At 44.7% G+C, this 17,493-nt stretch overlaps 1 protein-coding gene across 1 annotated transcript in view; it reads right to left on the bottom strand.

Annotated features, from left to right (window-relative positions):
• The window catches only part of FRMD3 (FERM domain containing 3), a 200,269-nt gene that overhangs the window by 60,316 nt on the left and 122,460 nt on the right, over positions 1–17,493 (bottom strand). Inside the window, exons 4-6 of the mRNA XM_016222937.2 lie at positions 13,211–13,289; positions 8,365–8,462; positions 2,162–2,285 (exon numbers count right to left, since the gene is read on the bottom strand). Of these exons, the coding sequence (XP_016078423.2) occupies positions 2,162–2,285; positions 8,365–8,462; positions 13,211–13,289 (301 nt within the window). The remainder of the gene's footprint in view (positions 1–2,161; positions 2,286–8,364; positions 8,463–13,210; positions 13,290–17,493) is intronic.

Raw genomic sequence — 17,493 nt, forward strand, 5'->3', positions numbered from 1 at the left:
GTTTCTCTCACTGTAAATCATCATCATCTCCCCTGATGTTTGAGTGTCTCTTTTGCTTTCTCTCAGCTGGTTCGGAAATCAGGTAGAAAGCAGGAGGTTATTTTTTTGGGGGGTCACTCAAACCCCCAAAATCGCCAACTGGAATCCTCTCAGGAAGTTTCCGTAACAACAGACCAACGATCACACATTCCCCGTTTGAGTGGGAGGGTCATGGGTGCTGTGACAACCTTGGAGACTAAAACGGTGACACCTCGATGCAGCCTCCTAATGATCTCTTCCCCTTACATCTCCCTCCTGACACTGTCAGGCCGGCGGCGCAATCCAGTTCCCACACGAGGTCAACATTGTTAAGACCTGCGTGCAAAGGGCTCGCTGAACCCCCAGAGCAACCTGAGCCTCTACGGCAGGGTTCCAGCCGATTCTAGAAGGCAGCCCTCTCTGCAGCATCAGCTCATTCTATTCTCCTCTTCCCATCCAAACCTCACATCTCTCCCTGCCGCACGGATGCAGCAGGAAATGCACGACTGCTTGAGGGTTAGCAAAAATACACAGGGAAACGCCCTCGCAGTTCTCCTTGCGACCTCACAGAGCTGGGGAAGACTGAGGGGGAAGACACATGAGACTCAGCACAGTGTTTTGTTATCCACTAAGTGCTCAATAAACGTTTATTATCACCATATGTTTCAAACACTGGGGGCCCTGCAAATTCTGATCACAACAGGCCTTTCCATTCTCCCCTCCTGCCACTCTACACACTGGATGTGACTCCTCTGTCCAAAGGGCTTCACCCTGGGCTCACCAGACACTGCTGGTCCACATACCCCTCAACTGGATATTGGAACTTTATTTTTACCTTGAGTATGCTTGTTCCCGAAATGTAAAAAGAGTAGTCAAGAGTGTCCTATGTTTTCAACAAAACTTTTCACTAGGAGACAATACTCTAAAATTACCCATAGAGATGGTACGTTGCTTTCTTTAATTGATACGATATTTTATGTCTAATCATCTTTATCTCTAAGAACAAGGGTCATGTTTTCGGAGCTGAAATAAGCTACCTTTAATGCCCACATGCATGCTCATCTCAGACTCACCAGAAGGGGGAGTGCCAGCATAAAGTAGGGAGCTCTAGCCCTCCCTCGCAAGGGGACAGTAATTTGTTCCAGAAGTCATAAACCAGTGCACTAACTTTTTTATCATTACCAGAGGCCCAGAAGATAGAAGCCTCTCAGCTCTTGCAGTTCTTCGTCAATACCTGTCACAGCACAGCCCAAGCTTACTATGATTATCATAATGAATTTTTCTGTGATTTGCACGGATCTGAATTCTAGTTATGGGCTAGGAAAACTAAGTTACCTGAATTCCAAATCCTGATGATTCCTATACATGCTTCATTTCATTCCTGGTAGCCTATGCAAAGCGGAAGCATCACACAATGCTTCAGAGCACAGATTCTGGAGCCAGGAGGCCTGGATTCAAATCCTGCCTCTGCCACTTACTAGCTGTGTGATCTTGAGTCAGATGCTTAATCTCTCTGTGCCTCAGTTCCCTCATCTGTAAAGTAGGAATAACTATGACACCTGTCTCCTAGGTTGTTGTGAAGATTAAATAAGTCAATATGTGCAAGTAATTAGAAGAGCGTCGGACACAGTAGATACTATATGTGATGTTGCTACTCCAGCCATTACTACTCTACTGAGCAACTGTCCCAGAGCCTCACAGACAAGGAAAAGAGGAGAAGGCGCTGAATCTGTCACCCTGAAAGCAGCTCAGCAAAGGGAACCCTGTCGAGGGATTCTACTCTACTCGGAGTAGAAGCTTCCAGCAATGGCCACAGGAGGGAAGCGGCAGTGCAAACTCCAAAACAGAAGATTACTTATTTAGCCTGCATTTCACTTTCAGAAACTCAGGGTGGTTAAAGCTCATAAGAAAATATGTGACTCTAATAACTGCTGATGGTTCATAAACAGCCGCCCAGGGGACCCCATACTATTGCAATCATTATTAATGGAGGGATTTGATGGTGCCCAGAAATACTGCTCTGACACCTGAGACAGTGCCCATACATTACAGGTATTCTTCCTTCACAGCACGGCTTCCACATCCCCCACAGTGAGAATATTTCCGCACCTCTGCCATCTTCACAAACATCTTCCCCCATTACCTGAGTTCGCTTTTATGGATTTCTGCTATTTTTCTTTCCAGTTTCTGTGACTGCTTAGGGAAAATCTCAAACTCATTGATGTAATTCTCAGGATGCTCATCAGGATCATAATCACCAAGCTCAGCTGCAAGCAGTAAAAAATAAAGAGAGACAGAAAAATTAGAAACAACAACAGGGTACATGTGGAATGGTTCCTGCCACCCAAAAGAAAAGCTTGGAATGAGCTCACCCAATGAAATGTACTTGCATCCATAGAAAGACCACAGCCTGTCCTGGCCGGCGTGGCTCAGAGGTTAAGCATCAACCTAGGATCCAGGAGATCACGGTTCGATTCCCGGCCAGGGCACATGCCCGGGTTGCGGGCTCGGTCCCCAGTAGGGGGCATGCAGGAGGCAGCTGATCAATGACTCTCTCATCATTGATGTTTCCCTCTCTCTCTTTCTCCCCCATCCTCTCCCTGAAATCAATAAAGATGTATTTTTTAAAAAAGAAAGAAAGACCACAGCCTGAGTGTCTAGGAGCTTATAGTCTGCTTCAGGACTAGTTGTGTGAGCTTGGGCACTCACCAACCTCTCCAGTCTCATTTCTTTTCTATACAATAAAGGGATTTGAGTCATTGCTTCTCAGTGGGGCACTATGAGGGCTAAGCAATTCTTTATTGTTTCAGACCTCCCAAGGCATAGTAGGACATTTAGCACCCCTATCCTTCAGGTACTAAGTGCTAGTGGCACACCTAGTCATTGGGACAACCAAAAATGGTCCCCCCAATATTTCCAAATGCTCCCCAGGATAGGAGGTAATACACCATTTCTATCTGGAAAGCACTGAACATCCCTCATGGTTCCTTTCAGAGCTAATCTCTGAGTCTAGGAGTTCCCTGGCTGGAGCTGCCTGCTCTGAGGCTTGTGTAGGTGTGGCTCAGGCAATGAAAAATCACAACATGAAGGCACCCAAGAGGACTGCACATAAAAATAAATGGATTGCTCTTCTAATTAAGGAGTGTGTATCAAAGTATGGATGAGCATACCAGACTAAGGTTGTTGCTGGATTCTAATACAGGGCATCTGCAGTCTTTAAGTGTAAAAAGAAATCTCTGCACATCTCTGAGCACCCAGAGGGTTGAGGAGAGGACAGACCTAGATGTGCATGGACCACAGCCTGGGGCAGCAAAGGTGATGCCCCGGCGGTGGAAATACATTCTACGGATTCCATGAGCTTGATAAGGAAAATGAGCCAGGAAGGGGCAAGCATCTCAGAAAACAGATCAAAGATGGTGAGAAAACTGTATTAGAAGAACTTGATCACCAACATGACTTTGAAATAGATTTAAAAATCAAGATGCCTTGAGCATGTCTGCAAAATCACATACAACTTTGTAATTTGTATCCACTGTCCCTTCGTTGTTGAATCACCTAATGACTGTAAAAGGACAAAACTGGGAGGAAAGGTAAGCTCTTTAGAGCCTCTTAATAGAATTAAAATTACAGAGTTCTTAAAACAACCTAAAATGTATGCCACATGAGGAAGAACTTTTAAAATAAAACCCAAAATACCTTCACCCATAGGTGGGAAATTGATTAATTTGATTATATCAAAATTTAAATATTTCTATTCATGAAAGGACATCAGAGTCAAAATAATAGGTGACAAGTTGAAAGGACATATTTGCAAAATGTAAAGCTAGCAAAGGCTTAAGAAGAAATCCTCAAAAATCAATAAGAAAATGGGCAGGAAGACCAACAGGAAATTGGTCAAAGGATATAAACAGCCAGTTCACAATATGGGGAACTCAAAGGGCGAGTGTATGGCGAGATGCTCAAACTCACCTGCAATCAGAGCTATGCAAACCCAAACAACTAGATAACACTTTACACCTATAAGATTAACAAAAAGTCAGGTGATTTTGTGTGTTGGCAGATTTTGTGTGTGAGAAAATGCAAATGCTTGTACACTTCTGAAGGATTCTTGATACACGTAGCTCTTTTAGAGAACAGCTGGGAGTATTTAGTCAAATTTATGACCCAGCAATCCCGTTTCTGGGCATATATTCTAGAAAACCTCTGAGTGCAAAATAAAGAATCCAAAGGCAACTTGAGTGTTCATTGTCGGTGGGAGGAATACATAAAATATGGGCGATATACCTTCTGGATACATTGCAGCAATGAAAAGCAACATGGATGTACACCCAGCAACATAAATAGATCCACGAAACAGTGTTCCGGGCATGAAAAGGAATAAAATGACTACGGCCTCATTTATTTTACAAAACTTAAAAAAGTGTGCACACACTCTACAATACTAGTCATTTTATAAGGACGTATGCAAAGTCAAAGCTATGCCTGAACCCAGATGTTGCCTTTAGGAATGGAAATTGGGAGTAATGAAAGAAGGGAAGCCAATCAACCAAACATAAATGGGCCCAAAGGGATCAATGGTAAGAAAGAGTCATAAATTGGTGATTTACTCAACGTAAGTTTCAAAAGAAGCACACGTAACACACCCACACGTACTCACAAACACACTCGCATACATATGGCCCTGTGAGCTGGCTATGGGCCTAAAACTTAGGGAATGGTACAACCCACTGCTTCCATTTTCCACAGGTAATAGGCCACTGATACGAAACTGGGTCATCTTCGGGGCAAATGTCAGCTGGCACAGTGGTTGGTGAGGGAATGCGTTGTTGTGGGGGCCCTTCTCTCTCCAGGAAAACCTGTGAGGAGCAATGAACTTGTGTTGCTCAACACCGCAAATAAGTAGCCTGGAAAATGCCCCAAAACTACGAGAAGAAACGCCACAGAACCTGCACAAGGTTGCTGACCATGTAAATGCCAACACCTCGCCAGTCACAGACCCATCTTGTTCCTGACAGCTTTTCTTTAACTCTGACCTCACCTGCAGCAAAAGGCAGTTTAAAAATGATTAAGGATTTCTAAGTATTCAAATTTTGCTTTCCATACCAAGAGGAGTTGGGTGAGTCGCTTGGGGATCTCTCTTCTACACATGACACTGAGGATCACGTTGTGACAAATGACATACAATACATTGGATGGCTTGTGAGTTGAAACAGGTTCTAGCACATGACTAAGAGAATTAAGGGTCAGGAAAACCCAAAGAGTTGGAGCAAACGGATGAGGGCCATCGGGTGATGACAGATAGAAATGGCAAGCCTGACAATGGCATTTCCCCTGGTGCGGAGAGGACTCATCGCAAAAGAACTTGAGACGCAGGGCAGGACGTTACAGCTTCAGGGCCAACTCCTTCAGGAGCCTTCCCTGCCTGCCCTTGCTGGACCAGGGGACCTGGTGAGGTCATGGCAGGGAGGTGTCTGCCTCTGTATTTAGACATTAACACCTATGGCAACTGTCTATTGACTTGTCTGTCCCCTCCGACCCCACCCCCGGGCCTTCGTATTACTGTGCCTCCCACCTGGCAGCTGTTCAATACACGCACGGGAAACACATGAACAAATAAGTGAATGAGGTGGTGAGCCAACCACTCTTTCCCCAGTTCAGGAAGAAAGCATACATGGGTGCAGTTAGGCAAGTGCCCCGGTTCACTTAACATATTTAGTGGGTAACTTACTGTGCGCCTGACACGGGGGAACTGCAGAGAAGCAGCCACCCAGAGACCCACTTCATTGGAATTTAGGTTCTACACAAGGGGGGGGATGCATAATAAGCCCCAAAACAACTCAACAAGGCCATCTGAGGCGGAAGTGCTTAAAAGACAGCAAAACGGTGTGAGCAAGAATGATGTAATGATGTGCAGGAGGAAGGCTACTGTAGTAGTCCAGGAAGACTTCTCGGAGGAAGCAACATCTGAGCTGAGTTCTCAACATCTAGTAGGAGCCACAGACCCACAGGGGTTGAACACACCAGGCAGAGGAGATAACAAGAACCCCACCCTGTTGCTGTTCTGTAGAAGAAACGTATTTTTACTGAAAAAGGATGGAAATAGATCCCTAGGGTCCTGTGTGTGTGTGTTTTGTAATTTGTTCTTACGAAAGAAAATGTGTGGCATGTACTAAATATGACCCTTGCGTTCAGTATGTACCAGTGGCAAAACTCGGGGTGGCCTGCCTGTTTTTTATACACTCAGAATATATAGAAGCTAAAAACATGCTCCTTCAAAGAGTGTTGGCAAGTGAAATAAGCCAGTCAGAGAAAGACAAATACCACATGATCTCACTAATATTTGGAATCTAATGAACAAAATAGAACCAGAGGCATGGATACATTTTACAGACTGACAGAGGTCAGAGGGGAAGGTGATGGGGTGGCCTGGATAAAGGAGGTGAAGGGATTAGCCAAAGAGCATATACCCATAGCTCACGGAGACAGCCAACAGTGTGGGGAAGGTAAAGGGAGAGGGGAAGGGGCTGGGAGGTGGGCAAAGGGGGTAAAAATGGGGGACAGATGCAACAGTGTCAACAATAAAAAATCTAAATTAAAAAAAAGACCATTGGCAAAGGAGAAGCCAAAGAAAAGTCACAAGGCCTCCTGCTTTCTAATCCTTTACTCAGCTTTCCGTACCTCTCTCTTTAAGCATTAGCAGTTTCTACAGAGCAGATCTTTATCCGCATTTGTAATGATCTCTTATCTGCATTTGTAAAGATCTCTAGGGCTGCTGAAGAATGGTGCCAGCCCCAGAGAACTTTATGGATCCGCTTTTACTGGACTTGCTATAAATGGCTCATGGACACCACTGCATTTCTGAGCTGAAAGGTCCTTTCGACGTCAGCAGTCTGCAGTCCGTTTGCAACTCTACTCTCTCCACAGCATGTGTGTGTGTGTGGTCGGTGAGAATGACAATGAGACATCAAATAAGGCCCCCATCACCTGGACGGAGCCTCTGTGGCTTTATTTCAAGCGTAAAACAGGAGGGAGGGTTTCCCCTTATAGATCCACATGGAGCTTGCCCTTGGGGGAACCGAGCATTATTGAGGAGTGCCTAACCACCCTGAAATCCTCCCCTGTGGGTTCGCTGCTTGGATTAGCACCGATGCCCCTCTCCCTCAGGGAACATAACGCTCCCTGACTAGGACCTTGCCATCTCCAAGGGGAAGGGGAGAGCTACGGGGTGTCCACCTCCCCGAGCTCTGATATAAGAGAGGCAGCTTTCAGAAGCCCATGCCCCCCCTCGGGCAGATGGAAGGACCTTTCCCATCACCTATCACTGTCATTCTGACTTTAGGCGCACATATCTTTTCTCCAGGGATTTCGAGCCCTCTGCCAAATTCTGCTGTGCGGCACTAGTTTGCTCCCAGGGGAAGGGGAGAATCGGCACAGACATGTCTTTTAAATCCTCAGAGCACACACCTGGAAACAGGGTCCTCCACGGAATCATTTCACAGCACAGAGCACCCCACAGGGGCAGGTCTGCCTATCACACCCCGGGAGAAGGATGGGTGTCTCTCTCTCTTAAGCTGTGAATGAAGTTTGGAACTGTGATCAGCAGACAACTGTCATGACCCACTTATGGCCCATCGTGAGCCCCTTCATTATTCCAGACCCTTTATAAGGGTGATATGCTCACTTGGTCTCTCTTCCTTTCTCTTCCTTTCTCCCTCCCTCCTCTCTTCTTCCCCCCTCCCCTTCTCTCATAAACGTGTCATTGGCATTCATGCTACAAATGGCTGGATCCCCTAAACATCCCCTGCTGCCAGCTGCCTCCTGACTGGCCCAGGGGAACAGAATACCTGAGTCTCACCACAGACCGTGGGCTTGGTGCCCCCCTCACCACCCTACGTGACTAGAGAAGCTGAAGAGTTAGACACAATGTACATGTACCCATATGAATGAACATACATATGTGTGTGTGTGTTTTCTGACATTTCATTCAAATGTTTGGATTTACTTCTATCTTCCTGGACAGTTTCCCCTCGGTAGACCCACTAAGCTCCACAGCTGGTGATCAGAGCTCAGAGCACAGAGCACCCCACAATCACTGAGAGCTTCTCATAAAGTCACGCATTCTAAGCTCTACCACGGGACCTTGAAGACCTTCTGTTTTTGCAGACAGCAGCCCAGCCTTCACCAGGACCCCACTGGCTTAAAAGAGAAGATAACCAGGGGCTCTGCTGCCGAGTACCCAGCCCTGCCTGGCCTCGAACCACGAACCACGGACAGGGGCAGGATGAGCACAGGTGGGGGAAGAGGGAGGCTCTGAACAGCAGAAATTCTACAGTCAGTTCAACTTACCTTGAACGATACAGGCACCCAGGTAGGCAGCATCCGAGAAGGAACAGAGCAGTCGACCGTGGAAAATATCTCTTTTAATTTGCAGATACAAAAGGTACCTGCAATACAGAAGGAGAAAGTTGTCCTGAGTTTTGATGAAGGCCGGGGGAGAGGGACACTCCAGTATGCAACCCCTGGCCCAGGCTCATGGTGTCACTGCCCCTTCTGCTCCTCACGATGACCAAGCCCTCTGCAGACTTCCTCGCCTTTCTTAGCCAGGTTGATTCCTTCATTCTAGACTCAGGTCTGGGTCCATCGCTTCTGACTAATGTGACTTTGCAGATGTGGGCAGTTTCTTTCTGTGATTATTTTAGAGTGTAACTCAGAGACTAATCTTTTTTCTTGGGATGGGCTGGGGACACCACTCAGTCTCAGTTACCACTTCCAATGCTCAAATAATCTGACTTGTACTCAGCCTATGATTCGCCATATGCACTGCCTCATTTTAATGACTCAGAAATAGAGGATCTTAGCATCTTAACATGCTAAGATCACATAGCTGCTGTCAGTGGAGCTCTCAGTTCCTGGGAGCTGGTTCCCTGAAGGCGCATGGACACACCGAGGGTTCAGCGGCTCACTGGTGTTTCCATTTGACAAGTCTGTATCCCACACCTGCTCTGTGCCATGCACTGTGATGGGCCCTGGGGACAGGGTGGAGGCTCAAATGAGTCTCTCTGTCCCCAGTTTTGTTTGGCACGTGTCCAGGGGATAAAGGCAGTCAGTCCCTAATGAATTTCTTGTTCAGACTCTGCTGTGCATTTTGTCAGAGGGACAATGTTACACTCTGTAGATGAAGCCCCAGAGTATCTCCGGGAACCAGTGCCTCTCACACTCTGATGAGCACACAGATCACCTGGAGATCCTGTTGGAATGTGGCTTCTGACTCAGGAGGTCTGGGTGGGGCACAAGAATCCATATTTCTGGTAAGTTCCCTGGTGATGCTGGGCTGCAGGTCCATGGACCACACCTTGAGGAATGAGGTTCTGAGTCAGAGGTTCTCAGCCTTGCCTGCACATTAAAATCACTGGGGAGCTTTTGAAAGATACCTGTACTGTGGACCCCACCCCAGGTGCAACTCAATCAGAATTTGGATCCTCACACAAACATGTACGCACGTGTTCACAGCAACATTATTCAGAGTCGATAAAACGTGGAAAAACCCAAAGCCCATCAACTGATAAAAGGATACAAGAAATGTGAATGCAATGGGACCTGATTCAGCCGTAAAAGGAATGGAGTTCTGACTCACACTGCACCATGGATGAACCTTGGAAACATTACGCTAAGTGAAAAGAAGCCAGTCACAAAAGACCACATATTATATGATTCCATTTATATGAAATGTCCAGAATAGGCAAATATACAGAGGCAGAAAGTAGATTAGTGGCTGCCAGGGAATGACTGCTTAAGTATGGGGCTTCCCACTGGGGTGATAAAAATGTTCTGGAATTAGATTGTGGTTATGGTGGCACAAATTTGTGACCATACTAAACCCTTTTAAGCGTATACCATAATATCTGCCAGAGGAAATGAATACTTTTGAAAATCCAAATTGCCTTAGAATAGTGGTTCTCAAATTTTAACATGCTTTAAAACTACCTGGAAGGCTTATGAAAATACAGATTGCTGGGCCCCATCCCAGGTGGAAGGCACAGTTAAATTCCCAGGTGATGCTGATGCTACTGGTCTGGAGACCTTACTTTGCAAGATTGCACAATACTTGAAATAATCAAATCTTTCCTTTTCTATTTATTTATTTACTTATTTATTTTTCATCACCACTAATCCCCTCTAGGCCCTCTTCCACCTCCACCCACCCCCGGCACCCAAACCTTTCCTTTTTGAAAGAAGAAGGTAAACTACCAGGCCGAATGCCATGAGTTTCTGTCCCACCTGCTAAACCCATGCATTGAACAGAAAGCATTTCTTCCACTCTGTGATGAGTTTAGTAGTAACAAAGACTTTCAAATAACTGTTTACTGGTGCATGAGAGGTCTGGATTCTAATCCTGTAAACCAGAAATCCAGTCTGACAAGAGCTTCCTGAGAAAGGAAAAATCAGCTTTCACAGCATCTGAGCCTGGGCACTTGCTCCTATCAGTGATCTCCAGATAATCATGGATTACTATGGACTCAATCCACTGAGCCTTCAAAATGGCTGCAGGTTCAGGTTCTCTTTTTGTTAAATACAATAGCCACTAAAAAAATAATAACAATGCATCTTCGTTTACACCACACCTGCATGAAAGGGTCATGCAACAAAGGGATCTGGGGCCCACGCTATTGTCCCACCGTTAATGATATTGCTTCTCTACCTGACCTGAATTTAAACATGGTTCTGACTAAAAAATAAAAACCAACACACTTTGATTACATTTCATCGTATACAGCACCTGCACATAAAAAAAGCGTTGTAAAGTGATGACATAAATGGAGAGAGAGAAGAATAAAAATTATTTCAAATACCCTTTTTTGTGAGTATTTGTGTTGTGTTCCTCTTTTAAATCTACCCTTTTTCTCAGTGTTTCTTTACCCCTAAGCACGGTGATGAATGTGATGGTCACTTCCCATATATTAAATTCATCTTGAATTTTATTTTATTTTAAATTTATCTTTATTGTTGAAAGTACTACAGATGTCTCCTTTTTTCCCCATTGACCCCTCTACTCCAACCCACCCTGCCCCAGGCCTTCACCACACCACTGTCTGTGTCCATGGGTTATGGATATAAGCATATAAATTCTTCAGTTAATCTCTCCCCACCCACTCCCCCAACCCTTGCCTTCCCTCTGAGATCCCTCAGTCTGTTCCATGCTTCTATGTCACTGAATCTATTTTGTTCATCAGTTTATTTTGTTCTTTAGATTCCACATATAAGTGAGATCATGTGATACTTGTCTTAATGTTTAGATTAATCTTACAATATAATAACAATTTCTCAAACAAGAAAAACTAAACTCTTTCAAGATAGAGTTTAAACCATAAGTACCTGGGGCACTGCACAGTTTTTAGATTAGTGTTGAATGCTAAGGACCATACAGACTAAGAAAAATCCATCTCTACTGTGCAAGGACTGAGCACTGTCTTAATGTCCTTAAGGGACATAAAAATGTTCATAATTTTCTACTACTCATACCTTAGCTATTCAGTCAAATGCCTGCAAATGCTAGCAAATTTAATGGAGAGGGATTTAACTAGGGTTATTAGCTAAAACTTTGTTCTCTTTTACTTTCAAATGGACTTTTCTCAACAACACAAGACCTATTGTTAGTTTCTATTCTGACACATATCCATTTTTACCCTCCAGACAAGATCATAAAGAAAACAAATGACAAAAGTGAGCCATTTGAGCCCCTGGTGGACCTTCCTAATTATACTGCTAGCTAGTACCCTGAGAGCCCAGACAGCAGGACACTTCTCTCTCTCTCTCTTTTTTTTTTTTTTGGTAGCTCAGACAGACCCTACGCCCTGGGCTATATAGAGAGTAGGAACTGAAGAAGAACTTATCAAATAAATGAATAAATTTTTGAGCCATCAGCAAGCCAAATATTATATGATTTCATTTACATGAAATGTCTAGAACAGGTAAATCCATAGAGACTGAAGGATTAGCGGTTGCCAGGGACTGGGGAAGAGGAGACTAAGTGGTGATTGCTAATAGGTACAGTGTTTCCTTTTGGGGTGATGAAAAATGTTCTGGAACTTGGTAGTGGTTATGGTTGCTTAAAATTGTGAATGTGCTCAATGCCAATGAATTGTAATACTTTGAATTGGTGAGATTAATTTATGTTATGTGAGTTTTACCTCGATTATAAAAAACACAGCAGGCCAGATTGCAAACCACTAACCACCACTTATAATGTCCATTATCTATGTATTTCTCCTTTCCACACCTACACCCTGCCCCTGTCCCCAAGCACAGACTTCACTAAATAGCTATGTGCAAATTTATGATAGAGAACGGGACCGTCTGCTCCCTTCCAATGTCACCTCAGTGCCACTATGGTCAGGCTTCACCAGATACTCATGAATATTGAGAAAGCAAGATATCCAGAACCCAGCACAGCCATCTGCAAATGATGCTCAGTGAACTGCACTTGTTTCTCTGTTGCATTCGTACCTATGTAGGTTATTTTGAGAGATGATTATGCACAGTGATTTTTGTGGTCACCAAATCAGAGCCTCATCAAGAGCTAAGCACAGAATGGTTCCTCCCCCTCCACCAAATTGGTCCCTCTGGGACCCTGCTCAGCTGCACTGAGGCTGCTCACGGAAGCAAAACCCCCAGAAGGTGGACTGAATGTGGCCTCAGCAGATGGAGATGAAAAGTGGGGAGGACTGAGAACTGGAAAATTCAGAGAGTTGGGCTAAGAAGAGTCTACAAGGAGAGGGAAGCTGGCCCCACCATCAGTTATTTAGCAAGTGATCCATTCTATCAAGTGATCTTTTCCCTCCCAGAAAAGCTTAGATCCAGAAGATAGGCTCCAGGGGCTTCATTCCCATGAATTTGCCCCTATCCTAAAGACAGTCATCTTCTATTTATTTTTAGCACCCCACTGTCAGATGTTTTCAGAAAGCACCTCCTCCTTACAACCCCTGCTTTTTTGTGCACTTAATTACACTCCCCATGACAAGTGTTTGAAAAATCCTGAGACAATTAAGTGCAAGAGAAACACTCCAGCCAGGATGCTGAGTTGAGCGCCCCTTCAAGTAGTTCTGCTCCAGCCAAGAGGCAGCTCTAGCCTGTAAGACCCGGAGGCCCCGGCTAGTTCAAGGGGCATGTTAAACATAAAACAAACGAAAAATACCTTGTGAGCTCTTCTTTAATCTTCAGGGGTTCATGTGGGTAGAATTTCACTCTAAAGCACATGGTGTATGGTGGATGAGCTGAAACATCATAAAAAAAAAAAAAAAAAAAAGGCATGAGAAAAGCAGCAAAACACCAGGGACTCGAACACACACAGGAAAGTCAGCCGTGGAGCCCCACAGCCTAGCCTGGGGTGGGGATGGGAAAGAGGGTGAAGCAGGTGTTATACCCAAGAAAACAAAGCCACAATGACAACAAAACTCAAAACTCTTGACAGGACGCCCAAACCAAAGGCAGGCAGGCGGGACACAGGCAACCTAGTCCAGCAGCGCATCTTTCCACGTCACAGTGCCCCTTCCCTCCTTCGTTCTCTCTGGGTCATAGCTTCAAATATTTTCTCTTCCTATTCTTTCCACCCCCTGTGGCAAATTTCCCATAAGCACCATTCAGGTTTTTGGTCTAGTAAAATATTCTTTAGCCCGTGAGGTGGAAAGATGCACATGACTAGTTTTCCCAAAGCGATGATGCCTGTCTGGCTGAATCAAACTTGAGGCAGATGTCAAGAAGAACAGGTGGCCCTGCCATCACATTCATCCCATCCGAACACTGCCCTGGAGGGTCCATAGTCTGAATTACTATGGTAATTTCCACTTTGAAAACCACTGGTCCTACATCTCAACTTCTGCCCTTCAGCATCTAGAATAAATTCAAGGACTCTAGAGTTAGTTAGAGTAGCTACTTCTAGAGAAAGTTTCCATTAATTCAATGAACAGAAAGTCTTTGAGCACCCACTGGGTACCAGGCACAGGTTTAGATGTATGAATAATGGCAGCTGTAAACAGACAAAAAAATCTGTCTTCATGGGGAACACATTCTGATGGGATATACAAGCATGAAATCAAAATAAATAAGTAAAATATATGGGACATTCAAAGGTCATTAGTGCTATGAAGGGGAGTAAAGCAGAAAGAATTTTAGGCATGAGAAAAGACCACCCCCCACCTCTGTTCCCTTTTCTCATCCCAACTATAACCAAATCCATGAAAATAAATACAATTCTCTTTTCTACCTTCTAGAAAACCAAACAAGGAGAGAAATTCAATTATTTACAATTTTAAATCATTAAACAAGAGGATGGGGGAAACGTCACCCCTAAGTGTGTTGGCACTGGTTTGGGGTGAAATGCCCAGCTTTCGAGCACTGGCATGCACCATGCCAGCTGTGTGACTGCTCCAGAAGGAGACTTCCCAGGCTCAACAGCTAACATTCAGTCCTGGAACATGTCAAGGTCAGAATCCCTAGTGGAGATGAGCCTGTCCTCTTCTCCAAATAGTTAAGTATCTTCCACGTCTTCTTATCCTTACGCTACAGAGAAAGAGGAATGAAGTAAAGGATGACTCTTATCTGTGCCAAACATTTGACGCAGAATCAGTGGCTGGAAAGGTCTAATGAAGGACCTATCTGTGGAGCAGGAGGTACCTGGTATGGATGTAACATGTGGGCAATAAAACCCACACTCCACACTGGGGCTCTACCCCAATGCTGTCTTCATGAGCAGCCACTGTGCGTCTTTACTAGACAATGCAGTCACCCCATGGGGAAGACACTGTAGAGCATCCCTACTGTGGTCCTGAAGCCTCAGCCGCAGAGACAGAGGCACATGGGCTCATGGCATCCCCACCACCAGGGGGTGAGTTCCTAAACTTTGAAGGGGACTTCCAACAGTGTCCTTGAACAAACCACCTAACTTTTCTGTCTCCTGCTCTGGAAGAGGGGACAGCACCAGGGGCCATGTCTACTTCTCAGAGGTGTTTGGATAGATTCAATGGGCTCCTGGCACAGACACTGGGCACATTACCTAAATATGAGCTTTTGTTTTGTGGGGATAAACGCTCAGACCTGAAGAAGAGAAGGAAAGGGGGAGTGGAAATGGGAAGGCAGAGATGGAGAAGATGGAATTAAATTCAACAACTCAACAGCTGAAAAACATTTTACTCAGCCATGTAAATACTAAAAATTAGAATACCACTGGGTAGCAGAGAAGGGAAAAATCCACTTTAAAAATGCCAGGAGCATATAATTGCCCAGAAAACGGCAGGGCTCCTCTCTCACAGCCCTCTGTTATCTGCCAGACAGGGCTGTGGTGGCCAAGTGTCTCCATGGGGCAGCTCAGTGGCCCCTTTTTGCATCAGCAGATCCTGGGGTATAATCATCTGGGTAGTTTGTTAACAGTGAGAACATGGGGAGAAGAACAGGCATTTCTCATCTGCACTTTGAGACCATGCCCAGAAATGGGGATGGGGACACCAAAGGATTAGGTGAGTGCGCTCCCAAGTAAAAATGGAAAAACAAACCAACTTTCTATTATTAACCAACAGCCATCCTCAAATCTTTGTAGAAGCAAATAGGATATTTTTTTATGAGTGAAACATCACTTAGCAGCTTTTCTTAAAATGCAGAGGTCTTCCTCCAATCATTATAAATAACTACAGGAAAAAAAAAAACAATTTCAGGAAAGGACATATAAAATCATAATCTCTCCCATATACATTCTGGCTGACAGCTATGAAAAATTTCCCCAAACTCCTTTAAACAGTAATCAAACATAGAGCCTGTGGCTCCAGCAGATGTTAGGGCAATTCCTATACCTGGAATATCTCTCTCTTGGGCCTCCCTCCTCTGGAACTCTATTGAAAAAAAAAAAAGTGTGACCAAGCTGTCAGACTTTCAGACTCTGCAGAAATATTGCAAAGGGTCTGGTATTGCAGAAAGGACCACGAACATCCTGCAAATAATAGGCTCATTTTCCAAAGGAGCCCAAGTAGGCATCAGGGACTCCTGGCTTTTCAGTGCAACTGACGCCTTTGGATTCCTAACCAAATGAACAGTGTCCCTCTCGTTTCTTTCCGGGGTGCTTTAGAGTGAGAGCTGAGGAACCCACCACTGCTTCTTCATTGATGAAACCACTCAGGCATGCAAAGTCTTTCTGCACATGCGCAAAATGACACTTGGACACCAAAAGGACAGAGCATTCCTCTCTCATTCAACAAACTCTAACTCTTGGGATATGTTCAAACAAACCAGCCACAGAGAACTGCTCTCGTAAGCACAGCTCTCCTAGTTGGAAGTAATTATCATCATTCAGCAACAACTGCCACTATCATCAGCATCAACAGCAGTGTAACCCCCATCACTCTTTTACTGAATGACAACCAGCAGCCTCCAAAATGCTGCTGGCACCATGTTGCCTTTACTTTCAAGGCAGAGATGGTTTTTAAAAACTGTATTTAATTCACCCTCCTCCTGTTATAGTTCTGTCTTATGCTTCGATCACACAGCGGGCACACCACCCACTCACACTTGCCTGCGCTGAGTAGAGTCGCCCTCTAAGAACTCTCTTAGGGGACACTGGAGGGCTGAGCAGCTGCCTCACAAATTCTTGTTCTTGGAGTTCTCTGCCTGCCTGTGCTGCTCAGGAAAAGCTCTAACAGCGACTCTGGTATCCAACATGTCTAATCTCAACTTCACCATTTGGGACAAATTGCAATGGCCAAATTGAAACTCTCAGTTTCCATTTCCTCACTTGTAAAATGAGGGTAATAATGGAACCAATGACCCAGAGTAGGGGTCAGCAAAATTTCTCTGTAAGGGGCAAAGGAGTAAATATTTTCTACTCTGAGGGCCTCAAGGTCTCTCTTTCAATAACTCCACTCAGCTGTTGTAGTGGGAAAGCAACCACAGACAAGATGTAAACAAACAGGCATGGCTTGTTCCAATAAAACACTGGAATCTGAACTTCATATAACCTTCATATGTCACAAAACATTGTTCTTTGCTTTTTTCCCCAACCATTTAAAAATATGAAACCTATTCCTAGCCTTCAGGCCATAGCAAACCAGATGGTAGGTGGGTTAGGTCCAGGGGACATAGGTTAGTTTCTGACCCCTAATACAGAGACCAGGAAGGGATGACATGAGCTAACGATATAAAGCATTCAGCAGACTACCTGAGACCTAAGTTCTCAATCTACAGGAGTTATACACCTGAGAATTTAAGCCAAAAAAATTTAGCAAAAATACAAGAAATTGGGGAAAAGGAAGATGGTGGCAGAGTAGATGGAAGTTACACTCACCTCCTCCCAGCCCCAAACTGGAATTATAACTAAATTAAAGATCAACCAGCATAACCAACTGAAGACCAGCTAAACAGAATTCTTACAACCAAAGATTTACAGAAGAAGCCACATAGAGATTAGTAGGAAGGGCAGAGATGCAAAAAAAGGCT

This window comes from Miniopterus natalensis, chromosome 12 (assembly GCF_054644295.1).
Source record: "Miniopterus natalensis isolate mMinNat1 chromosome 12, mMinNat1.hap1, whole genome shotgun sequence".
Taxonomy (NCBI): Eukaryota; Metazoa; Chordata; class Mammalia; order Chiroptera; family Miniopteridae; genus Miniopterus; species Miniopterus natalensis.